Source organism: the organism of the source record quoted next, unplaced genomic scaffold (genome assembly GCF_019419815.1).
Source record: "Pyrus x bretschneideri cultivar Hongxiangsu unplaced genomic scaffold, Pyrus_bretschneideri_v1 Contig85, whole genome shotgun sequence".
Classification (NCBI taxonomy): Eukaryota; Viridiplantae; Streptophyta; class Magnoliopsida; order Rosales; family Rosaceae; genus Pyrus; species Pyrus x bretschneideri.
In genome coordinates, this window is record NW_025999826.1 from 447,608 (window position 1) to 473,471 (window position 25,864).

The 25,864-nt window shown below is 37.7% G+C and overlaps 3 protein-coding genes across 6 annotated transcripts; 2 read left to right on the forward strand and 1 right to left on the reverse strand.

Annotated features, from left to right (window-relative positions):
• Positions 1-3,907: 3,907 nt before the first annotated feature.
• Positions 3,908-7,673, forward strand: LOC125473397 (bifunctional phosphatase IMPL2, chloroplastic-like). Its single transcript, XM_048576131.1, has 9 exons — positions 3,908-4,394; positions 4,835-4,913; positions 5,351-5,445; positions 5,552-5,601; positions 5,716-5,840; positions 6,042-6,108; positions 6,596-6,685; positions 7,047-7,158; positions 7,296-7,673. The coding sequence occupies exons 1-9, from the start codon at positions 4,070-4,072 to the stop codon at positions 7,364-7,366; spliced, it is 1,014 nt and encodes a 337-aa protein (XP_048432088.1). The 5' UTR covers positions 3,908-4,069; the 3' UTR covers positions 7,367-7,673.
• A 10,955-nt stretch (positions 7,674-18,628) lies between these two features.
• LOC125473399 (50S ribosomal protein HLP, mitochondrial-like) lies at positions 18,629-20,717 on the forward strand. Of its 4 annotated transcripts, none has more exons than XM_048576134.1 (5): positions 18,706-18,785; positions 18,879-19,053; positions 19,188-19,282; positions 19,592-19,683; positions 20,072-20,717. In XM_048576134.1, exons 3-5 carry the CDS (start codon positions 19,249-19,251, stop codon positions 20,447-20,449), a joined length of 504 nt encoding a protein of 167 aa, XP_048432091.1. In that variant the 5' UTR covers positions 18,706-18,785; positions 18,879-19,053; positions 19,188-19,248; the 3' UTR covers positions 20,450-20,717. The 4 variants fall into 4 exon arrangements, with proteins under 4 accessions (XP_048432090.1, XP_048432093.1, XP_048432091.1 ...); XM_048576135.1 differs by having other exon boundaries at positions 18,879-19,048; XM_048576133.1 differs by lacking the exon at positions 18,879-19,053 and having other exon boundaries at positions 18,629-18,785.
• Positions 20,718-20,966: 249 nt separating this feature from the next.
• LOC103942776 (26S proteasome regulatory subunit 10B homolog A-like) lies at positions 20,967-24,438 on the reverse strand. Its single transcript, XM_009352984.3, has 10 exons — positions 24,220-24,438; positions 23,823-23,942; positions 23,551-23,687; positions 23,318-23,479; positions 23,116-23,202; positions 22,879-22,965; positions 22,658-22,795; positions 22,305-22,496; positions 21,965-22,063; positions 20,967-21,400 (listed from the first exon to the last, which is right to left on the reverse strand). Exons 1-10 carry the CDS (start codon positions 24,320-24,322, stop codon positions 21,326-21,328), a joined length of 1,200 nt encoding a protein of 399 aa, XP_009351259.1. The 5' UTR covers positions 24,323-24,438; the 3' UTR covers positions 20,967-21,325.
• Positions 24,439-25,864: the final 1,426 nt, after the last annotated feature.

A 25,864-nucleotide genomic window follows, 5' to 3' on the forward strand; every position in this document is an offset into this window, starting at 1 on the left:
ATTTCTGAATCTTATATTGTGACATACTGATACTGAGCATAACCATTTGTTTGTTTTTCATCACTCTTGCCACATCATGCGAAAAACACTATCATCGCTTGCCTTTACAATCATCGTTGGTTGGCTGTTGGGTTATCTCACCGATCGTCTTTGCCATCATTTTCGGTTGGCTATTGGTTTTCTCACCACTCCCTTTGCCTCTGTCACAAAATTCTCAAGTTTGTTTTAGATTTCTCTCTGATACGATACGAATTCACAGATCTTTTTCTACCTTGACCTCTGTAGATATGGAGTATGAGAGAATGAAGAAGAAGGATAACTGGATAAGTGACAACTTCAGCAAAACTGCACTCCTACTCTTATGATATATTAAGCTATCAACTTAAATAATCTTTGTTACAGCGAAACACAATAATTCTACAAAGTGATTAAATTTAAATAAAAAATATCTCATGAAACCTTCTATCTTCTTCCTATATCGTCTCACTCCTCCACATCCCCTTTCTCTTTTCATCTCTCTCTCTTGATTGTTCACTCCCCTTTTCTCATCCTAAGCTATTTGTTTTTTTTTCCTTTTTGCGTATGAAAAAAGAGAGAGCCCTATTTTAAAATTTTCAAAGACGTTGAAAATTTTGTATGAGAAAATGGTTCACGTGTTCAAGAAGAAGGGGATCCCGATTGTCGAAGCTACACAATCTCAATTTCTTGGTTGCTTTGTAACTAACTGGTTTGAATATTATTGATAAAAGATTAGATGAAATTGGATGTGTAAAGTTATTTAGGGTTTTATGCAATTGGCTTTGCTAGGTTTATATATTCAATGAGAAGATTAGGTTTTGCAGATGAAGGAGATTCGACATGACGTGAAACATTCTTTTTTAATTTTTAATTTTTATTAATTAGTATTTTTGTTTCCATGTAACAAGAATTATTTAAGTTGATAGCTTAATCTATCTTAAGATTAATTGAAAGGGTCATATAATAAAGGACCTCACATGTCCTCAAAGTGAGGACCATAGAAAAGCACCTCTCACAGCTTAGTCCCATCAAACTTAACAAACCTTGGGTTATCTTCATCATTCCCATATTAACTCTCGGCAAATTCATTGTCATCTTCAACATCTTCTTCAACAGCTTCTTCAACACCTTCTTGATTTTCTTTTTCAACATGGGAAGTTCCTTCAACTTCCCAAACATCTTTGGCAACTTGTACATTTCCTCTTCAGTCACACATGTTTCCATTGGTTCAGAATTCAAACCATCTTCTTGCACATCTTCGTGAGCACCTTCTTGAACACTTCCTACCTCAGCATTTGGATTGCTTCATATCTCAACAGCTTATACACTTCCTTTCTGAACATCTTCCTTTGGTCCTTCGTTGGCTAGCGAGCCCTTTCTTTTTCTTGGTTTAGAAGTAATTGCCCTAACATAATCCTCTTCATCACTTAATTCCTCTATCATCACTATACTTGTACCAGTGCACACCATAAACTGAAGAAACTGTTTTTCTTGGGTGAGAGCATTTTGTGGGGACAATTGTTCTATGTACATGACTATCACTCAAACATTAGGAACAAAGTTGCACATTGTTTGTACATTGGCACTACTTTGAATGGGCTTTGTATGATTATTAATGTCCATGTTGGGAATCAAATAGTAGTAGTTCATAACATCTCACTATTCCTAAAGCTTCCACCATATCATCTACCATTGGCACCTAACATATTCCTCTTCATCACTTAATTCCTCTATCACCACTGTACTTGTACCAGTGCACACCATAAACTGAAGAAACTGTTTTTCCTGGGTGAGAGCTTCTTGTGGGGACAATTCTTCTATGTACATGCCTATCACTCAAACATTTGGAACAAAGTTGCATTGTCTGTACATCGACATCACTTTGAATGGGCTTCATACCATTAGAAATGTCCATGTTGGGAATCAAATAGTAGTGGTCTATGAAACATCTCACTATATCCTAAAGCTTTCACCATATCATTTACCACTGGCACCTAACATAATTCTTTTCATCACTTAATTCCTCTATCACCATTGTACTTGTACGAGTGCACACCATAGACTAAAGGAACTGTTTTTCTTGGGTGAGAGCTTCTTATGGGACAATTCTTCTATGTACATGTCTATCACTCAAACATTTGGAATAAAGTTGCACATTGTCTGTGCATCAGTATCACTTTGAATGGGCTTCATGCCATTAGAAAATGTCCATGTTAGAAATCAAATAGTAATAGTTCGGGAACATCTCACTATATCCTAAAGGTTCCACCATATCATCTACCGCTAACAGTGACATTTTTAAGACTTTGTCACAAGCATCTAATAAACAACATTTTCCCCCTATAGTAGAGTTGCTCTTGAAAAACTGAAATTCACAGAAAACAACCTAGTTAAAACCCTAGTTAGTGCAATATAATATATTCAACAAACCCTAGGACCCAAGCCACCCTGCATAAACAATTTCAATTTTCAACAAACAAAGAGTCAAAAAGACCACATTATCCAACATTAGAATAAACAAAGCACCAAAATTAGAACAAAGCACCAAAGCATAGTAAACAAAGCACCAAAATTTTATGAACAAGAATAAACAAACTACTAAAAGGACCATATTATCCAACATATAAATAAGCATTTGGAATAAACAAAGATTTTGGAATCAACAAAACCGGAACAACGGAATCACGGGAAGCAACAAAGCACAAAACGAACTAAAAATGTTCTTACAGGAGGTTGACATCGTTTCCTCTGGATCCTCACATACATTCCACCCCATTTCGAAGCCTTCAAAATATTCTTCTATCATTCGAAACCAGTGGAACTTGGGATGAAATTGGCTCTTCCAACATAAACGAACAGAGGAAAACTAGTGAATGAGATGAACTTAGGATTTTTGCTGAATTCCTAATCTAATTGATCACGATTTGGAGCGGGTGATGTGATTTGGGAACTTAGGGTTAGGGTTCTTCTTTGATTTGAGAACTGGAATGAATCGCAATGAATTGCACGATTGGGGCTTTCGATTTCAAATCGAAATGCATTGTTTTTGAAAAGAAAAAATTTATTTTATTTTATTTTAATATATAATTTAAAATTTACTGGTAATATACATGTGTCATCCTTTGAGATGATCCACGTGTTTCAAAAAATAACTTGGAACTCTATCTGGGGAGGGAATGATGCCCAGTACAAGCCACGTCAACATTTAACAGAGACATTGACAGACGAACTGATGGAGGTCTGACATTGCAACAAATTCGTAAGATAACATATTGACTTCTTGACATTGCAAAGTTTTAAAATGAAGTATGACATTATGGTTCGACCAATGGTTGATGTACGTTTTAGTATTTTATAGACAAAAGGGATTTGGATTCCATGCGGATCCACTTTGTGGGGATCATAGAGATCCTCGCATATTAGCCATTCATTATACATCGTGTGGCCATAAATTATTTGAATTTTTTTATTTAAAATTAAACACAAATAATACCGACGAAAACTGACTGCACGATGTACGATGAACGGTTAGGATGTGGGAATCTCTAGAATCCCCACAAAGTGGATCCGAAGAGGATCCTCTTCCGAGACAAAAGCTCCTTGTGGAGCCAACAAGATCCTCTCCAGATCCTTTTGGTGAGGATCTTGGGGATTCTTGAATCGTATCTGTTCATTGTACATCGTGCGGTCAGTTTTTATCAAGTAAGATTTATATTTAATTTTAAATACAAATATTTAAAATAATTTATGACTGCATGATATATGATGAACAGACAAGATTGACGGATCCTCAAGATCTCACAAAGAGGATCCGACGAGAATCCGGATTTGTGGTGGTGGGTCCATATTTGAAACTGGTACAATCCAGCCGTCCTTTCACAATCCAACGGTGCCCAAAACATGTCAACATTCACTCCCCAACCCACCAAATCTAAAAGCCCCCAACTGAATTGGACTTCTCCGAGTTCTGTCACGAGTCCCTCGTTTCTTCAGGCACCACCACTCCACCGCGATCTCTTCTTTCCCTTTCCCGCCTTATCAGTCTCCCCAAATGCTCTCCCACATTCCCAAACCCCTCTCCTTCTCCCAAACCCCTCCAATTCCCATTCCCATTCCCAATCTCAACACTCCCGCCCTCCGTTTCTCCACTCCCAAGCCCGCACTCTCGCTCCTCCGCCTCCCTCTCTCCCGTCGTCCACTCCGTCTTGCAATGGCCTCCCTCTCCGACCTCCCTGACGCCGTCGTTTGTCTGCCGCCCAACGATTTCGAGCTTGATCGCTTCGCCCAGGTCGCCAACAAGGTTGCCGAGGCCTCCGGTGAAGTTATTCGGAAATATTTCCGGCAGAAATTTGACATTCTCGATAAAGAAGATTCCAGTAAGTTTCTATAAGTTTGTATACCATACCTGCTTTGTTTTCAATACAATGATCTATTTACACTTACGTGTCCAACTCTTCATCCGCTAGATTTGAAACTAAAACCTCTCAGTGAAGACTGTAGTACTAAGTGGTGAGAATAGATTAAATTTGAAAATTTGACGATATACGGGGAATTGGGAGAATATTAGGAATGCTGGATTCATTTGTTGTGATTTTGTGTTTGGTTGCTGAGAAAATGTAGGAAAAGCAAATTTCAATTTGAACATTGAGTTTTGGGCTGTTTTGGTTTCTAAAATAATTGGGAAAACGTTGAAGTGATGAAGCTGAGTGAGCTAGTCCGTGGAAGACCGTTCGTAGTGAGTAACTGATTGGTGTGCAGTGTGGAGTATGGGAAACTTTATTAGCCATTGATTTCCGGCTTGACTGTTTTCCTGCAGGCCCTGTGACAATTGCAGATCAAACAGCAGAGGAAGCAATGGTTTCAATTATATTAGAGAATCTTCCTTCTCATGCTATGTACGTAACTAGATCATTTTCCTTGCATTTCAATTGGTCGTGAGGAAACTGGAGTGCTTAAGTTGAACCAGACCATAAAATTCTGGAGTGTTTAGATTTACATTCTAAATGATACATTATTTTACCTATAAAAAGCTAAAATGAAATATTATCTCTAATTGTTTTGGTTTTTCAATTTTTTGGCTTGGTGTTTTCATTTTAGAATTGAACGATACAAGTTTCGCCTAAGTTATGATTGTTTAATTTGATTGACGAGTTTTGGCATCTCATTTAGCTTTTTTATTCTTTACCACTCTCGTATGACTCTGACTGTTTCCCTTAAACCCAATGGAATATAAAAGAAGATTTGTTTTATCTCAATGTTAAATTTATATGTACAACCACGAATATTTAGATTTTGTGCTATTGGAGAAGAGATGATGGAGTTTTCATTGCAGTTTTGGAGAAGAAAATGGGTGGAGATGCAAAGAGAAGTTTGCAGATTATGTATGGGTTTTAGATCCAATAGACGGGACAAAGAGCTTTATCACTGGTATGTTTCTCTTAAAGGAAGATTATTTTTATGAGTCTTACGACATGATTTTTTTTTTTTTTTTTTCAAATTCAACTCTGGTAAAATCTGCAGTTTATTTCCCCAGGAAAACCTGTGTTTGGTACTCTCATTGCTTTGCTACACCAGGGTAAACCAGTAAGAATCAACTGCTGCAACATGCGAAATAAGAACAGGCTACTTCTCTATTAGTTTTACTTAAAAGTTAATATAGTATACTCTCTTATTGAACTTATACTCTTTTCCTTCCAGATTCTTGGCATAATTGATCAGCCTGTTTTAAGAGAAAGATGGGTTGGGATTAGTGGGAGGAAAACTACATTGAATGGCCAAGTAGTGTCCACACGTACTTGTGCAAATCTGGCACAGGCTTATTTGTAGGTTCTTCCTTTTTCCTTTGAGTATCCATTGCATAGCCAAAATGATTGTTGCTTAAAAAGTAAACCATGTCTAAAAGGTATCTAGACCTTTATGGCATCCAATTCCTGTGAACCAGGGATGTATAATTTTCCTTTTCTCATTCAGTTTTGTTTTGAGATTTTTTTTTTTTATATAACTTTACGTGTTCCCATGATTAGGTACACTACAAGCCCACATCTATTCAGCGCAGAGGCAGAAGAGGCATTTATTCATGTTAGAAATAAGGTTTGTTCATAAAAAAGTAGAGTTTTAAAACTAGGTGATGGAAGAATACTGTCACATATTATGTGGATTCACTTATAAGTATACAAGAAACGTTAGGTTTCAGACTCGGTTAATAAAAATTACCTGAAAGGGAAAAAAAAATGGAGCGCAAAGTTGGACAGTGCTTATTTTGGGCTTTCTTTGTCAGTATCTTTTACTTTTTGTGGTGTTACTATGCTTTTTGGGGTAATTTGAGAGGGTTTTTCATTGTCACTCAATCCCGAGCAACATTGGGAGCACATTATTTCACTGGAATTGATTTTTAAGCCGAATTTCCTAGTATTTAACTCAACATGAGGAAATTTAATGTGAAAATTTGACTCCTAGGTGTCTCATCCATTTTTACATTTTTTGCCAGCTGGTGTTTTCATCTTAAATATTTTAAAATTTGTGTTTCTTATAAAAAAGAGAAATAAAATGATTCAAGTGTTTCATATCTGGTCTGCAGGTGAAAGTGCCATTATACGGCTGCGACTGCTATGCTTATGCTCTGCTGGCTTCTGGTTTTGTGGATCTCGTTGTTGAGTCTGGTCTCAAGGTAAGCTGAACTTTTTGTTGTTAAACTGTTTATATGACTAATTATCAAGTGATACACTCTTGGCCACGAAAAGGCGATGCCTGGTGGATGACGTGAGTGGTAGCTATTCTATTGAACTCTGGTTGAATTAATGTGATAATGTACAGCAGAAGGGACTGTTAGTTTCTTCTGATGTGTATCTAACCTTTGTGATATCTGCACCTTTCTTTTCTGCACTTCAACGCCTTTTGGTTACATTGAGCTGTCTAAATCTGCAACCATGCATTAGTCTTGTTAGATTTCTCATCATCCGTGAAAGATGTTATTGTGTTAGATATACTTCATTGCTTTTACCTAACAACAATCTCAACTATTTTGTCAGCCATACGATTTTCTTTCACTGATACCTGTGATAGAAGGTGCTGGCGGAGTCATAACTGATTGGAAGGGACATCAGCTTTATTGGGATGCTTCTCCAAATTCAAAGGCAACAAGTATGCTAACTTCTAATAATGCGTCACCAGCTCTCTTTATATAGGCCGCCTTATTTCGGCGGCCTCATTTTATTTATTTATTTATTTATATACGTTCTTAGAGCTGAATGGATAATGGTATTTGGTGTGTTCCCTAGGTTATAATGTAGTGGCAGCTGGAGATAAGCAGATTCACCAGCAAGCTCTAGATTCATTACAATGGCAATGAATATTTGCGTTATACTGATATGACATCAAGGAGCGTGGTGAATTGATCAACGGGGTAAGAAGTGAAACGCAAAGCGTAATCTGGAGAAGCTGCATTATGCGCGTTTGCATATAATTATGTTGTAATGTTCATCTTGCGATACGATATATTCGTAACGGGAAATTCCCCCATAGATTCAAGATTTGCTGGTATTTGTTCACAATCAAATCTTGTGTTGTAAAATAAAAGATCCGGAGACGACCTCTTCTTTTGTATTTCCAACAACTTGTAAGGAATTCTATATGGTGAGGCACTTTTTTCTACGTCATTTAAGCAACCAGTCAAATTCTACGTCATTTAAGCATCAGTTAGATGCATGGATTAAAGCATCATTTAAGCATCAGTTAGTCCAAAAGGAGTGATATTGATATGGGTGAAAATATCAGTAGAAAAACATAACAAGAAATTAGCTATAAAACATATAGATCGTGTTATCCTCTACAAACAGTGCAGTTGTGTGAACCTCTACAAACTTTAAAACAAACCAATAGTGCTTCCACTTAACATATAAAATGACGGGTTTGTACAAGCTACAAAGCAGCCTCGTGCCTCACATAAAAATCTCATATCAAACTGGTTTGGGATTACTTAAATATTTTCAAAAGTAACTTCTTAAAAAAGTTGGAGCATATATTTTGTTTGATAAATAAAATAAGGTTAATCTTAGTTTACTACCTTGAAATTTCTTGGTTCTCAATATTTGGTACATGAAGTTTTTTTTCTAATTCCGGAACACTTTCAAACATCCGTTAAGTTTTTCATTAGAACCTTCGTTAATTGATTACGTGGCGCCCACGTGAACAATGACTGGACGCTACGTGTCAATGTGGCTCCACTTGAATATTAAAAAAAATAAAAAATAAAAACTAAAAATAATAATAATAATTTAACCCACCCGTCTCCTACCTCCCTCCCCCCCCCCCCCCCCCACCCTCCCTTCCTTTTGCAACCCGCATCACCCTCCCCTCTCCTCTACAACCCATACCCACCCTCCCGCACACCCAACCCCAACAAAATCCCACCTAAAAGAATTCAAATTCAACAAGAAACCCTTCCAATTTTTGAAATTTATCAAAAATCCAGTTGACCTAAATCCCTAATTTGGATAAATTCCCCAAACCCTAATCGATTCCTAAGCATTTGTAGCCCATGCCGCCACCCCACCAGATTTCGGCAGTGCACGTGGTGGCTCCCTTGCTTTGGTGCTTCTCTCTACTTTAATGGCTCACGAACCATAGATGCTCCGGATCAAAATTCGAATTTATGTTCATCAGATTTGGGGATTAGTATTTTTGCAAAGGGTGGAGGTGAAAGGGGGGGGGGGGGTTGGGCTGGGGAAGGGAGGTGAAGAGGGTGGAGGTGGGTCGAATATAGAAGGTTGGGTGGGCGCAAAGGAAAGAAGGGTGGGAGCGGGGATGAGGTTGTTATGATCCTATTGTTGTGATTGCCTTGATCACAAGTAATGGGATGAAATTGTAATGAATAGGTTATTGTAAGGGAATTTTGGGGTCTTTTTATAATAAGAGAAATTGTGGTGAGGTTATTTAATGAACTTTTGTATTTTGTGCTGAGTTGGCATTCACACACTCGGTGAGGCCTTTAGTGTTGGTGTTGACCCTAAAAACTACCAAGCCTATGTGACGCGCAGGCCGAGTAATTACTAAGCTAACTACGTCCTTCGATTGATGTAGAGCGTGCCAACTCGTCGGCTGAGCTCGGCCGAGGAGTAAAATGTGTTGATGTTGCATTGAGCATGCTGCTGACTTCTTGATCTTGCAATTGTGGCCGAAGAAGGAAAATGTCTCGGCCTTCGGGTTCTAGAGCCTGAAGACAAGGTTACTAGTCTTGCGAAGTTCACGGATTGTCGACATCGGGTGCGGTCACGGTGATTGTATTCGTAAGAGTATAAGCACGCCGAACCAGTACCAAACTATATGGACACAAGTACTCAAAAGAGATGTATGTCTTGATGGTAAACGTGGTTCGGCTGTCAGAATGCCGAACTTTAAAACTTACTTATGAGTATCCAATCATAAAATAACTCGGCGTTCAATGTGTTGAGCTCGGTATTCTGTAACACCTCACTTCACCGAAAAGGCTAATGAGATGACCTTTGCCAACAAGAACTCGAAGATCCTTCTTGGTTGAGACTTGGATAGATAACTAGTCGGCTTCGACGCAGTGCTGTTTATCCAAATTAAAGGTGCTCTGGGGTCGGCTGATTCTATGACAATAGTGTTGTTTATCCAAACTGAAGATGTCACAGGTTGCTGTCACAATGCTGTTTATCCAAACTGAAGATATGTTGGCGGAAAAGAAAATAAAAATCTCAAGGTTGTTGAGAGGTTTCGCGTAAAGCGAGAGTTTGCGCAGGGCAGTTTGTGTGTTGAATTGGAGGGGCCTGAATGGTTAGATCCCTCTTCTATTTATAGTAGTGAACTTGTTCCTGGCTGAGTTAGAACCATACCCGGACTCGGACTCTTTATCCTGATCTAACTAGGACTCGGGTAATCCTAATTCAATTGGGACTTTGAACCCACCTTCATAATGAACCAGATTCATTCCCTGATTCTCGGTGTCTTCAGCTTTTAACACCCCTGGTGGTACAAGGATTCAAACTTTGCCCTTATCCGAATCAATCTTTCTGGCAAAAGGACTCGATCGAAAAACCGACTAGACAACTCCCGGAACCTAGCCGCCCTATAATACCCTAAGAAGACCGTTGGAGCAAGAGTCTCAGCCCATTTTGTTACTTTTAGCGCAAGTTTTCATTTTGGGCCGAACAGTTGGTTATATTCTCCCTTTAGTGGAGCAACGGTCATATGTGGGAAATTAAGATATTTACTCAATTCAATTGTGTTTCCCCTTCATCTCCATATTCCCTCATTGTTGTAGGTTAAAGTCAAACCCATAATCTAGGTTACTAACATTGGTATCACCCATCGATCCTGGTTCCCTTCCATGCATGCCTTGTCGTCCCGTTGCTACTCGTGCCACCATTATGGATGCTCACATCTTCACCTTGGAGGCTTCCTTTGCTAACATCTCCACCCTCATTGCTAAAATGGTGAACTCGTCAGTGAACTTGCCTGTTGCCACTGTCCTTGATGCTCAGCTCCCTAGACACCTCGATAATCACCTTTCGATGTACTTTGAAAAGTTTCATTAGGAATTAGCATTTCACGGCGAAGGTGAGGGCTTCTTCGCTCCGAATGTTGCCGATCATCCTCATCCACATGATATGGACCACATCTAGCTACCTCAAAGCCCAAACTGGACCGATGATGGTCAACCCCCTCGTTAACCTTGGGCACCCAGGATGGATTTCTCTTATTTCATGGATGGGGACGATTCTTTGGTGTGGATCTATAAGGTATACCATTTTTTCTCCTTTTACAACACCCTTGAGAAAATAGAGACTTGATTGCTTCTTTTCATCTTGATGGTGAAGCTCTCCGTTGATTTAAGTGGACGGATTGCCTCAATTCCACTCCACAATGGGTAGAATTCACAAAAGCATTTTGCAGGGAGTTTGGGTCATCCGAGTTTGATGATAGTGCTAAGTCACTTGTTTAAGCTTCACCAAACAGGTTCATTACGTGACTACATTACTGAATTCAGGAGGTTAGCTAATTGAACCACTGATTTGGGCCGGATCTTACTCAAGAATTGCTTCTTGGGTGGACTTAAGCGTGAGTTGAAATATGATATTAAGCTTCTTAAACTTGCAAATGTTCATGATGCTATTGCAATTGCTATTCAGTTGGATACTAAGATCTCTAAATTGAAACTTGTGACTACTAAGCCTTATATCTCTGCTAAACCACACACTGCAATTTCCAATTTCCACACTGTACCCTCAACCACAATTTGTCTATAAAAATTCAATAGAAAAGGGAGAGGAGAGAATGTTGGTTTTGTTCAGATAAATGGGTTAAGGGCCATAAGTGTGGACTTAAACAGCTGTTTATGTTAGATACGATGAAGGCTGAACTTGTAGAGGAGTATTGTGATGAACCAGTTCCTGAGTTGCTCAATATGGAGCTTAGTGAATGTGCCTTTTATGGCACTAATGGTAGACAAACTTCTTGAACTATGAAGGTTATTGGTATTGTTAATGGGCAATCGATTAACATCTTATTAGACTCTGGCAACTCTCATAACTTCATTGATTCCAAGTTGTTGAGATATTGGGGTCATCAAGCTTATTCCACCAAGCTTTTGAGGGTATGATAACAGATGATGGAAGGGTTACGAGCTCGGGCTGTTGGAAATGTGCTGTTTTTTCTCTTGGAGGCTATAACTATCATGTGGACCTCTATTCATTGCCTTTGGGTGGCTGTGATGTAGTATTCTGTAACACTTGGGAAAAAAAAATCTATAAATATATGTAAAGTATAGGAGTAATGTTATTTCAGCTTTTAAATATTAAATAAGAAAAAGAAAAACAGACAAAGGATGAGCTATACGTGTAGACATCCCAAACTTTTCCTCTTCTTCCCAACCATCACACGGTGGGGAACCAAGAGAATCTGATTTTGTTCATAAATTTTGGGGTGATGTGGGTAGTCTAGAGGGGTGAGTAAGCATTCTATAACAGAGATGTAATGATGGGGTTAGAGAGTATTTTTAACTCTCACAGAAAAACTAGAGGAGAGCGAGAGGTTTTGGAGAGGGAAAAGTAGGAAACGGAAAGAGGGGAGTAGAGAGTGTGCCTGGTGTGTTCTTCAATTGGTACAAAAGCTTAGCTCAAATTAGTTAGTTTCCTATTTTCTTACCATTGTAACTTTGATTTCTACAAAACTGCAGTTTGTGAGCCTCACTTTGGCTCTTATTTTCTCTCAATCCATTACACCTTTTTAAAAAGTCTTCATGTATATTTGAAATTACACATGGCAAGGAACAAAGTCCAATTTATTTCACCGATTTTGGTTAAGATCTTCTATGGAAAAATATGATTTGAAAATGTGAAAAGAATCTGGAAATCAGAAGATTTTCTGCAAAAAAAAAACTGTTTGTGAACTAAACTTTGGAGCTTGATTATTTTCTTCTCTTAAATCCGTTTTGAGAAACTCTTATTAGATTAGGAACTAGGTTTGTTAAGCTTTAAAATCCAAGTAATTTCATCATTTTCCATGGAGTTTTGAGGGATGAAAATGGGGTTACAATATGGGGACTTAAACTTGGTCCATCACGAGGTTGTGATGGATGGGTATATTTGGGTGAACTTTTGATAGGCTGAAATTGAATCTTCATTTCAGTTTTATACTAACTTTTATTATTAATTATGTGATTTAGGCCTGGGAGTGACTTCGGACACTTTGGAGGCTTAGAGAGGTATTCTAGTTAGCTGGACACGAGGTAGGGACTCGATTTCCCAATGATAGGTCTATATCATGTTTGATCTTTGTGATATTAGTACTTATACATAATATAGTAGTAATGGAATTCTTGTATGAAATTGAATCATTTCATTGTCATGGTTGTATTATGGGTTGATAGTTTCCTCTCTGGTGTATTTTATATATCGACGATGTTAAATGTTATTATGTGTTGGTGAATGGTTGAGCTATGTAAAGTTGTAGGATTGAATATGTTGAAGTTTACAATTGTAACTATGAAATTGAAATGCTCATGTTGCATTACATGATACAGAGTCAAGTGTTGGGTTGTGTAAAGTTTTGGTTAAACAAAGTGTTGGAAACTTATATATGTTCAAGCGTCAGGGGAAGGGCCCATATTAATGAAACTGAAACTACTAATAAAATTTGGGGAGGAATGGGAGTTAACTTATATTCTATGGTGTTCGAAACCAAGTGGTATAAGCATGGTATGAGACATGCGGGTTTGGATGCCATAAATATAGGTTAGCAGGTCTAGAAGGGAGTGAGTTCATGAGTACTTCTTTGTCATATCATTTGTATTTTACCTTATTGTTTGATGCATGACAGTTTGATTAACTGTGATAAATGAACTTGAAGGGTATACGGTTCCTACTAGGCATGAAATGGTCACACCCTATTAGCTATTGCAGGTACTGGTATTGAGCAATAAGATGATGACTCATCTCTAAATGAATAACCATATCATATGTGTGTTGGTTCCTAGTTGTACTTAGAATAAAGTGCCTTAGTATCTAAAGAGTGTGTTGTAAGAGTTGAACTCTTTAAACTTAAGTTGTATTAAATAAACAGATCTAAATGAAATTTTAGATGGCTCTAGTTTCATCATACTTTTGTTGTAATATTACAATTTTTTTTTAGCTAAGATACTATTCATGCTCTATTTCAATTATCATCCTTATTTTCGGATTAGGGTGTGACATCTTCGGAGTTCAATGACTATCCACAGTTAGCCCAGTGCTTTAGGACTTTCAGTTGCTCACCATGGGGTTTACCAAGAACCAACAGAAGTACAAATTGTACCACAATCCTCCTATTGAACCATTTGATTCAAGAGTTTTCCCTACAACACCTAGATAAGGAAATATACAATTCCAATCTAGGATTGTTTTTATATGCTATGGAGGATAAGAGAATTAAGGTTTGTGATCTTGCTGCCAATCAGCTCTAAGAAGCTCAACACCTCCTTGGTGATTTTGAAGAGATCTTTGTGGTACCTTCTTAATTGCCTCTTTCCCGGGCTCATGACCACAATATACCATTGGTAATTGGAGCCAAACCTCATAATATTAGGCCTTATCATTATGGGCCATTACAACAAACTAAAATTGAAAAAGCTGTGCAAGATTTATTAGCTACAGGGTTTATCAGGCCAAGTCATAGTCACTTTTCATTCCTTATGCTACTAGTGAAAAAGATGGAAGAGACATGACGCATGTGAATTGACTACAGGGAGCTTAATGCCTTTACAATCAAGGATAAGCACCCCATCCCTTTAACTGATGATCTATTAGATGAGCTATTTGGTATCAATTACTTCTCAAAATTGGATTTGAGGTCCGGTTATCATCAAATATTGATGCACCCTATAGATATAGAAAAAATAGCTTTTAGAACCCATGAAGGCCATTATGAATTCTTGGTTATACCATTTGGCCTAATTAGTGCTCCAGCAACCTTCTAGAATTTGATGAATGATCTTTTTAAGCCCTATGTTAGGAAATTTGTATTAGTTTTCTCTGATGACTTGCTGATTTATCGTAAAAGTTAGAGTAAGCACCTGCAACACCTGAGAGTGGTGTTTGACATATTGCAGCACCATTAACTCTACCTCAAGAAGTCAAAATGTTGTCTGGGCCAAAGTAGAGTTGAATACCTAGGTCACATTGTATCTAGAGAAAATGTTAAAGCTGATCCAGCTAAGTTGTAAGCAATTAGGGACTAGCCTATACCTAAGAATGTTAAAATTGTTAAGGGGATTCCTTGGTTTGACATGCTACTATAGGAAGTTCATTCTTGGCTATGAGAGAATGTGTTAGCCATTATACAATCTTACCAAAAAATATAGCTTCTAATGAGATAGTAAAGCTACATTAGCATTTGAAAAACTCAAGGACATTATGGTTTCTCCACAGGTCTTAGCACTCCATGATTTCTCTAAGCCTTTTCAAATCGAGTGTGATGCTTCCGGATGTGGGATTGGAGCAGTTTTACAACAAGGCAAAAGGCCCATTGCCTTCACCAGTCAATCACTAGGTCCTAGAAATCAAGCATTGTCTACCTACGAGAGAGAATTAATTGCCATAATCTATGCAGTTAAGAAATGATAGAGTTATCTCCAAGGAATTCTTGAACCAAAGGGCTAACATACCATTCCAATAAAAATGGGTTTCTAAGCTTCTAGGCTTTGACTATGAAATTCAATACAAATTTGGGCATGATAATGTTGTTGCAAATGCCCTCTCAAGAGTACAATGAGCCTCCCCAATGCTAAGAACTTGCCACCAATTATTCACTTGAGTGTATCTCTATTTCATACCCTTATGGTGGTTGGTTAGATGACCTAAGAAGGTATAATGAACATGATGAGTAGATTGCAAAGAAGAAATGGGAAGTCATAGAAGGGGTTAATATTGGTAGCTTTAGTTCAACACTTGCAAAGTTCACCATTGAGAATGGTTTTTTTCGTTACAAGAAGAGAATTACTCTTAGCCCTGAATCTAATTGGAAAGACAAACTCATGGCAAAATATCACTCTACTCATGCTGCTGGACATCAAGGAGTTGTGACGACTTATCATAGGTTAAGAAGATGTTTTATGGGCAAGGAATGAAGAAGAACATCAAACAATTCATTGCTGAATGTCAGATTTATCAGCAATAGAAGTATGAGAACATTTCACCTCCTAGATTGCTGAAACCCCTACTAATTCCTAGCAAAGTTAGGACTAACATAAGTATGGACTTCATAGGAGGATTACCATTATGCAAAGGGAAATATGTGATAATGGTTGTAGTTGACAGGTTATCTAAGTATTCACACTTTGTAGCCTTAGCGCACACTTATACAGCCTTTAGTGTTGCTCAGTTGTTCATTGATCACATATTTAAACTGCATGGAATGCCCCAGACCATAGTTAGTGATAGAGATCTAATTTTTATTAGTACATTTTGGAGGGAGTTCTTTAAATTGAAAAACTCTAAATTGTGCATAAGTTATGGATATCACCCTCAAAGTGATGGGCAAACTGAAGTGATGAACATGTGTTTAGAAACTTATTTAAGGTGTTTTGTGGTAGGACAACCTAGTAGTTAGGTTAAATAGTTAGCTTGGGTTGAAATGTGCTTTAACAGTTCTTACCACATCTCTGCAAAATTCACTCCTTTTGAATTGGTGTATGGATACCGTCCTCCACACATGGCTACTTATGAGATTGGGAGTACTAAAGTGGAATTTGTGGAACAAAGCTTGGTAGAAAAGGATAAAGTCCTAGTTATGCTTGAGGCTAATTTGGAACTAGCTCAAAACTGAATAAAGGTGCAAGCTGATAAGAGAATAAGTGAGAGGTACTTTGAAGTTGGGGATTCTGTTTATTTAGAGTTAGTTCCATACCAATTGCAATCTCCGGCATCTTATAGTTTTCATAAATTGCAGCCAAGATATTATGGCTCTTATGAAGTGATTGAGAAGGTTAAAATTGTTAAAAGGCTTCCTTGGTTTGACATGCTACTATAGGAAATTCATTCTTGGCTATGAGGGAATTTGTCAGCCATTATACAATCTTACCAGAAAAAGACAGCTTCTAATGGGACAATAAAGCTACATTAGCATTTGAAAAACTCAAGGACATTATGGTTTCTCCACAGGTCTTAGCACTCCCTGATTTCCCTAAGCTTTTTGAAATCGAGTGTGATGCTTCTGGATGTGGGATTCGAGCAGTATTACAACAAGGCAAGAGACCCATTGCCTTCCCCAGTCAATCACTAGGTCTTAGAAATCAAGCATTGTCCACCTATGAGAGAAAACTAATTGCCATAATATATGCAGTTAAGAAATGATACAGTTATCTCCAATGAAGGCATTTCATTATTAAGACATATCACAATAGTCTTAAGTATTTCTTGAACCAAAGGGCTACCACATCATTGCAATAAAAGTGGGTTTCTAAGCTTCTAGGCTCTGACTATGAAATTCAATACGAATTTGGGCATGATAATGTTGTTGCAGATGCCCTCTCTAGAGTACAATAAGCCTCCCCAACTTCAAGAACTTGCCACCAATCATTCACTTGAGTGTATCTTTATTTCATACCCTTATGGTGGTTGGTTAGATGACCTAAGAAGGTATAATGAACATGATGAATGGATTACAAAGAAGAAATGGGAAGTCATGGAAGGGGTTAATATTGGTAGCTTTAGTTCTACACTTGTAAAGTCCACCATTGAGAATGGTTTTTTGCGTTACAAGAAGAGAATTACTGCCCTGAATCTGAGTGGAGAGGCAAACTCATGGCAGAATATCACTCTACTCATGCTGCTGGACATCAAGGAGTTATGAAGACTTATCACAGGCTGAAGAAAATGATTTATTGGCGAGGAATAAAGAAGAACATCAAGCAATTCATTGCTGAATGTCAGATCTATCAACAACAAAAATATGAGACTGGGAGTACTAATGTGGAATCTGTGGAACAAAGCTTGGTAGAAAGGGGTAAAGTCCTAATTGTGCTTAAGGCTAATTTGGAACTAGCTCAAAACTGAATGAAGGTGCAGGCTGATAAGAGAACAAGTGAGAAGCAGTTTGTAGTTGGAGATTTTGTTTATTTGAAGTTAGTTCCATACCAGTTGCAGTCCTTAGCACCCCACAATTTTCATAAATTGCAGCCAAGATACTATGGCTCTTATGAAGTGATTGAGAAGATGGGTGAGATAGCTTATAAATTGAGGTTTCCTGTGAATAGGAAAATCCATCCAGTCTTTCATGTAAGTTGTCTAAAGAGCAACTGGGCAACAATGGAATTCTACATTCAACATTGCCTCAAATAAGGGAAGATGGTTTGTCTCTGCTCATTCCCAAGGTGCTTTAGCTAGTGTTCAACTATTGTTATGATCCTATTGTAATGATTGCCTTGATCACAAGTAATGGGACGAAATTGTAATGAATGGGTTAATTGTAAAGGAATTTGGGTTTTTTTTTTTAATTTTTAATATTATTTTTTTTAATAAGGGAAATTGTAGTGAAGTTAGTAGATGAACTTTTGTATTTTGTGCTAAGTTGGCATTCACACACTCAGTGAGGCCTTTCATATATGGAAAATTAATATTTTACACAGTTCAATTATGCTTCCCTTTCCTCTGCGTATTCCCCCATTTTTGTAGGTTACGGTCAAACCCAGAATCTGGGTTACTAACAGAGGTGAGGTAGGAGATGTGGTTGTGGGTTGCAGAGGAAAGAAGGGAGGGTGGGGGTTTCGGAGGAGAGAAGAGATGGAAGGGGGTGATGTAGGAGACTGGTGGGTAAATTCTTTTTTATTTTAATTTTTTTAATATTCAAGTGGGCCCATATTGACACGTAGTGCACAATCATTGTCCACGTGGACGCCATATCATCATTTAATGAAAATTCTAACGAAAAACTTAATGGATGTATGAAAATGGTCTATAATTATGACTTTAGATACTAGACTGGATGAAAAAAAACTTCATATGACAAATGTTGAAAACCAAAAACCTTCAAAATAATAAACTAAGATTAACCCAATAAAATAAGAAGTGTTTTTTTTTTCCTTTTAAAATTATGAGTCCATGACACAGCAAAAACAGAAGCAGCCCTGCCTACTCCTTACGAAAGAGCGCTTTTCGGGATCAACCGTGTCAATTAACAAAACTTTCATTGACAATTCTGCCCTCTCTCTGAATTTCTGGCGCCGCTCTCTCCTCTCCCTCGCACCTGGTTCGAACACTCTTCACCACCAAAAGGTAAATTTGCTTCTCTCTCAACCTCTATTTCTGCTTATTTCGAGTATTCTTTTTTTGTTAGAAGATTGAAATGTTGAACTGGACAATTGGAAGGTAGAATTGGAAGATTTGGGGTTCTTTGAACTTGGTAGGCTCCATAGCGATTGGGTTCGAGTTTTACTGGTTGGTTAGAGAAAATGGGGCACCAATTCTTCCAACGCTTGTTTGAATTAGCAGATCTGTTGTCATGATTTGGGGTTGTATTAGCCACTCCCTGTGAAATGGTTGAGTTGCGTCTTCTTCTGGGTTTATGGGTTTTTGTTTATTTCAAGCAATTTGAAATTGGTGTGTTTATTTTCCGGGCCTTAACCGATTGAGCTTCCAGTTATTTTGAGGATTTGTCTAACAACATTTTCTGCACAGTTGAAGAGCGCATAAAAGAAGATTTTGAATTTGGTTGAGAGTAAAAGCTGAGTGTTGAGGAATGGCAGCAGGTTTAGCTTCAAAGTGTTCACGGGGTACGTCATTTGTTTCTTGTTCAACTGTTACATTCTAAATCCATTGACTGCTTTCACCTTGCATGATAACAAATGTAAAATAGTTGAGCGTGCATCTGAAAAGATGCCACACCTTTCATCCTTCGTCTGCTTGTCTTGTGTTTCATTGTGTGAGCTGTATAATTCGTGTCTTAGAATATTGCTATGTTGCAGTGGCACAATTTTCTCATTTTCCTGGATTAAGTTTAAGCGTTTTTTGTTTATGTTCTACAATTATTTGCGTACCATTTACTCACTGCAATCCATTCAATCTGCTGGAAACGAATCCAGTTGGTCGTTCATTGTTGGGGGGCCTCGGCAACAACTTGTCTGGCTTATTGAGCTCATCACATGAGATGGCAAGCAGCACTTTCTTATCTCAGGTCAGTGTGTTTGTTTGATATTTGTTTGAAGATTATAACCTCTACTTAGAAAATAATAACATTTTACAGGTTTTAAATCTTGACTACTTTAGGTTGTAGAGGATTATGAGATTCTCGTAGAGTTGGATTGGTACCATTTGTAGAGCCGTTTAGAAGATTCATAGGAAGAAATCTAGTTTTGACAGGCTTAAATGGAGAGTCTTGGTGGAATTGCCGAGGACAATTGTTGAACACAGGCATCTGTTGGCTAATTCCAAGTTCTGCTTACTGTTTCTTGTGTTTATCTTCATTTTTTGCGAAATACCTCAAATTGAGGACTCGTTTATGACTTAGTGTTGGCATGAGACTGATTCGTAGTTGTCGGTTTTTGTTTGGTGCACTTTTACAGCAGCAAAGGACCTTCATACAGATGAGGACTGTTCTGAAAGTCGTGGACAACTCAGGGGCAAAGAAGGTGATGTGTATACAAGCTTTGAAGGCAAATAAGAAGGGGGCAAGATTGGGAGACACCATTGTTGCATCAGTAAAGGAGGCCCATCCCAATGGAAAAGTGAAGAAAGGAAAGGTTGTGTATGGTGTGGTTGTTCGTGCTGCCATGCAGCGAGGCCGCTGTGATGGGAGTGAGGTCAAGTTTGATGACAATGCTGTGGTACTTGTGGACAAGCAAGGGCAGCCGATCGGGACTAGAGTATTTGGACCTGTCCCGCATGAGTTGAGGAAGAAGAAGCATGTCAAGATTCTTAGTTTGGCAGAGCATATTGCCTGAAAAGTGGAACACAAAGGAATTCCAGATGCACAATAAGAACAGAATGCTATCTTGTAACGAGGTGTTAAAAGTTTGAAACGTCCAAGTGACCAGTTAATTCAGCTAGATCTTGGCAACGCTCAGCTCGACTGTCACTTTATTGTAGCTTCTCATGTCTGGTGAAATGGTACCAAAATCGAGTTTGTGTAATTGCAATGTGTCCAATGAATGATATGATATTGCAATTTGTTTGATGAATGATATGAAACAAAAAATGGTCCCTTTTTTACGTCTCCGTTATAGGATATGGCAGATCAGATCACGGTTTTCGCTACTTTGATCGTAATCAGTGTGTTTAAATTTCACAATTTTAGTCTTGTAGTTTACAAATTGTTGCACTTGATGAGTCAGAATCGTCTCTGGAGGGTGAGGGACTTGCCAAGTTTCTTGTACCCTAACTTTGAGACAGTTTGACGATTTGAACCGTCTCCGGTCTAGAGAGAATTTTCGAGGCCTGCGAGAGAAGTGCAAGAAAGAATTAATATGAAAAGGCAGTTTAATTTCGATCGGCAAAACTGAAGCACTAGTCAAACTAGAGCCTTAATCGCCAAACTAAAAATTCATGAGTATTGATCCATGAATTTGTCATAATATGAAGCAATAGTTTTTTTTTTTTGAACAACTCCGTTAGAACTTCCGTCCATTATTGCCGTTTTAAGGCCTTTATTTTCGATGGAAGGTCCAACGGGTGTCACACTAAGACAAATACAGGTTGCGGTACCACCATCCCCACCAACCCCACATCTCATCAAGAAAATTGAGCACAACAGCCAGCACATGATTGCAGTTTTTACTCTTAATTAACTCTTCGGGTAGGTTCAAAGTTCAAATTCGGTTTCATTCTTTCCCAAAATCTGCGTTGTAGTGGGCACTAGATTCGAGTTTCTTGGCCTCATTCAGTTTCCGTACAGCCTGAAATATAAAAATATAACACACTTAGAATCAAGATACCAAAAAAGATTATGCTCTGTGCCAAAACATCGCCAAGCAACACACTGTAGGCTACAGAACCAAATATATGACACCACTTTGACTTTAGTAACACACTATCATTCTCTTACTTGAGAGGTCTAGGGTTCGACAACGTTTAAGAGTGTCGGTAGTCGAACCCCCCTAGGAGACAAACCGAGCCAAGCCATTCTACTTATGAAATTTATTAGCTCGTAAATCCTTGTAAAATCTAAACTAATTACTTTTCCCTAGTAAACAAAATAAAGCATATGATGTGTATCTAGATGCTTTCTTCAGGTGCATGGTTAGGCACCTCCTACACAGATTGTGACCTAGAACAACATGAAACAGACAACCCGAAACACGACCAATCACATTATTGAATTCCATAATTTTCAGGATGACCATTATTGATTTCATGCTACATTACCGAGACCATAACCCATGTAGTTCAAGCCACATTTCCATCTCATTAATCATCATTTTTTAATCGAGTATAACATCAGTACTCTATTTAACACGTACCTTCATGAAATCTTCATGGATGACATAATCCCTCTCAGCACGGATCGCAGACATCCCAGCTTCAGTGCAGACATTACGGAGATCAGCTCCATTAAAACCCTGAAATGAAGACAATGCATCAAATCTTTCACGGAAAGCATCTAACAAAATATTTTGATATAAATACAATATAATGAGGGCAAGCCTTGGCGGAACGGAAAGGTAGCTCCTTTGTAACCCAAAGGTCACGGGTTTGAGTCGTGTAAACACGCAAAAAACCCACGACCCTCACAAAGTGGGGAGCCTTGTTGGCTTGGAGTCGCCCTGTTTTTATTATAAATATAATTATATTCATGCTTACCTCAGCAAGCTTCACAACTGCCTCATAATCAATGTCCCCATGTTTGGCTATCCCAGCAGCATGAATTTTGAGAATTTCCATTCTTGATTGCTCATTGGGCAATGGGATCTCTATCTTGCGGTCTAGTCGCCCAGGGCGGAGAAGTGCTGGATCCAGTACATCAGGCCTATTGGTTGCCATGATCATTTTCACCTGTGAAATGAAACAAATGACATCCATCATCCATGCCAAGATATGATCTACTTTTATGGCATTATCAGTTCGTACAAGCATGACTAGATAAATGTGTTTACATTTGTTTGTTATGACCAAACCAAAAAAATAAAGCTTGATTTCAACCAAAACCTACATACCTTTCCGAGCTGATCAAACCCATCTAACTGATTAAGCAACTCCATGAGTGTTCGCTGAATTTCTCGGTCTGCACTAGTCCCTTCACTAAAACGCCGTCCACCAATAGCATCTATCTCATCCATAAAAATGATACATGGCTAGACACAAAGTCAACACAATAAGTATGTTTCTGAATAGGAATATTTAATGTTAAAATTAGAAGTAATATTCAAGCTCCTACCTGGTGATCACGGGCATAACCAAACATTTCCCTTATCAATCTTGCACTTTCACCGATATATTTGTCAATAATGGCACTCGATACAACCTACACCAGGAATAATAGTATCCAGTATTAAAGATAAGTTGGAAACAACTAAAAAGGATTCTAGTCTTATTCAAAGAAATGAGTACCACAATAAGCAGCAAGAAAACTTATAATGTGATATACAAGTTGCTACAGAATAGAATAATTAACCTTAAGAAAGTTAGCATCTATGTTGCTAGCAATTGCTCTGGCTAGCAATGTCTTCCCTGTTCCCGGAGGTCCATACAGAAGAACACCCTGGAACAATTTAAATAAAATAAGAGAAGAAAAATTGTATATAAAATTCTACGTTTCTAGGTTTCTAATAAGCGTCAGGTTAATATGAAGAACACCAACAACATATAAAAATTACCTTGGGAGGTTTGATCCCCACCCTAAGGAAGAGCTCAGGGTTCATTAGAGGCAGTTCAATGGACTCCCTAAGCTCTCGGATTTGATCAGATAGTCCTCCAACGGCTGAGTAGCTAACATTACCAGGATCTTCATGAAGCATGTTATATACAACCGGATCAACCTTCAAAAAGAATGTTCATGAGTAGCCAAATAAAGTGTCAAACTTTTAACAAATAATCGGATGATAATTACTTCTCTGGGTAGAGCCCGCATGATAGTCAAGGTAGTCATATCCAAAACAACACGCGTTCCAGCTGTTAGTTTTTCTTTGTCAACTTTACTGCGACACCCAACGACATACCTCGGGCCACTACTTGCCTTCACAATTACTGAGTCAATAAAATCAAAGATCAATCACTTAAGCAGTTCTCACATCGATAAGCCCTAAAAAATTACAATTTCACAGGATTCCAACTATCAAATTTTAGACCATGAAGCAAGCATTAAGCAAACAAATTACTTACGGCGTTCGTTATCAAGAGGCCTGAGAACTTCACCAATAATCTGTCCAACACTTTGAAGGGACTTCAAATCATCTTCAGTTTTCCCAAATTCTTTCTTTGCAGACCGCAAGTTCTCTCTCACTGCACACCATCCCATTGCAAAAATTCAATTTCTTGACCCAACCAAATTCTTCAAAGCATCTCAATTTCGCAGTTACTATAACCATAACATAACAGAAAGCCCCAAAAAAGCGAAATGGAATACATTTGAAAAACTAGATAACAAAATCAGAACTGAATCGCTCAATTGAAAATCGGAATGGAAACCCTAAAAGGGCGAGCACATTAAAGCTTACTAATTGGGACAATTTGGTTTGTTAACTGCAAAAGGGGATTAGGGTTTGGGAGTGAATCTGACCTGCGCGGACTCGGGAGTCGAGCTCCTTGTGCTGGAGTAACTTTTTGCGGTAGTCGGCAACCGCTGTGCGACGTCGTACGGCGTCTTCTGTCTCAGTCGTCATCGCAGGCGCTCTGCGGTGGGGAAGGTAAGTAGAAACGAGATTGGGGGTTTCGCTGAGAAGGAGGAGAAGAAATTAAGCTGCCAAACCTCTTGGGTTCTTTTATGTTTGCAGCTGTATTGTCACTCAAGCAAACTCTTCTTTTTGGAAATTGACAAAAAGAAAAAAGAAACAAAAAAAAATTATTTGAATCTGTATAACCTCTTTTTACACCTAATTTAAATTTAAATTATTAATTATTCATTTTATCCTATTACATAATTAATATTAAGTACAAAATGAAATTAATAATAAAACTCAAATTTATCAATAAACTCATTAAATCCTACTGTCATTTATTGTTTATTCTACCATCCCTTTTATTGTTTTTCTTTACCGATGTCTGTCTACAGCCCCAAAACACCATTTAGCATTAATGTAACTATTACCTATAATGCTACCTATCACTTCATAAGTAATGGACCTTTTAGTACAGACTTGCAGACTTGTAGAATTGCAAGGACCTTAACACTTTAACACACAATATTTTTAATCAATTTAATGCCTGACATGTGGTGAGTTCAGCCCCTACTACAACATATATTCTTCTAGTAAATGAATAAAAAATTTACACTAATTCTAGCTAAGAGCTTGTATACTTTTAACATGCTACTTCTATTGATGAAATTTTATATTTTTCGAGTAAATATATGAAAACTCTATTCTCGCTATGATTAGATAATTCAAGCTTAGAGGTTATGCTTTGATAAATATGTCGAAATTTCTTTTTTTTTTTTTAAAAAAAAAGTTTATTTTCTATCATGTTTTAAGTTTAGAACTCACGGTGGAAAAATTGGTAATGTGAAAAAGAGAACTAGCTACAACAATCTTCCTGTAATTCTCGAATCAAGACGAGCAAGTTTAACTACTTACCGTTGGAAAAGTTGATAACTGGTTTCTTTTAACTGCAGGGTCTTTTTGGTATTTAAATCTTAGTGTTTTCTATGTTTTCAAATATCTATGCCTCGTAATTGGAAAATTCCAAAGAGAAACTTCTTACCATTGTTCTTAGATTATAAACTTCCTTACTTGTTGATAAATTTAAGGGGATGAATTGTTTGATTTGTTGCTTATGCATATCAGTAGAAAGAAAAAAGGCAAATGATTGGATTTGGTAGCAGAAAGAAAAAAAGTAGCCATGAAAATGCTAGTGGGAAGAGGGGGTGGGACAAAGACTCCTCTTTAAAAAAAAATAATAATAATTCAATTACAGATGTTATTTTATAAAGGGAATGGGTGTAAAGATAACTTAACATTTTGAATTGGGTTTGAGAGGGTAGTTTAGGTAATAAATTTGGGTTTACAGAGAGATTAATTCTTTAATAAAAAACAATATGGGTGAAGAGAGTAAGTTGAGTGTATAAAGAAGTTACATGGGTTCAAATAAAATTTCCCTAAAAAAATATAAAAAAAAACCCAAGAAGGTAAATTAGATCAATTATATTTTTATCCGAGGTCAATTACCTTACTAGTTACTAGAATTTGTATAAGTAAAAGTTGTTAGTG

Bases quoted from the DNA above. Each gene is read 5' to 3' on its own strand.
- LOC125473397 (XM_048576131.1), top strand. From the start codon at position 4,070: ATGCTCTCCCACATTCCCAAACCCCTCTCCTTCTCCCAAACCCCTCCA. The intron at 4,914-5,350 runs GTACGTAACTAG...TTTTCATTGCAG, and splicing joins AATCTTCCTTCTCATGCTAT to TTTTGGAGAAGAAAATGGGT. The intron at 5,602-5,715 runs GTAAGAATCAAC...TTTTCCTTCCAG, and splicing joins TGCTACACCAGGGTAAACCA to ATTCTTGGCATAATTGATCA.
- LOC125473399 (XM_048576133.1), top strand. From the start codon at position 19,249: ATGGCAGCAGGTTTAGCTTCAAAGTGTTCACGGG. The intron at 19,283-19,591 runs GTACGTCATTTG...AAACGAATCCAG, and splicing joins AGCTTCAAAGTGTTCACGGG to TTGGTCGTTCATTGTTGGGG. The intron at 19,684-20,071 runs GTCAGTGTGTTT...GCACTTTTACAG, and splicing joins GCAGCACTTTCTTATCTCAG to CAGCAAAGGACCTTCATACA.
- LOC103942776 (XM_009352984.3), bottom strand. From the start codon at position 24,322: ATGACGACTGAGACAGAAGACGCCGTACGACGTCGCACAGCGGTTGCC. The intron at 22,497-22,657 runs GTATGTAGGTTT...TTCATTTCACAG, and splicing joins GGTTTGATCAGCTCGGAAAG to GTGAAAATGATCATGGCAAC. The intron at 22,064-22,304 runs GTAAGCATGAAT...TCTTCATTTCAG, and splicing joins CAGTTGTGAAGCTTGCTGAG to GGTTTTAATGGAGCTGATCT.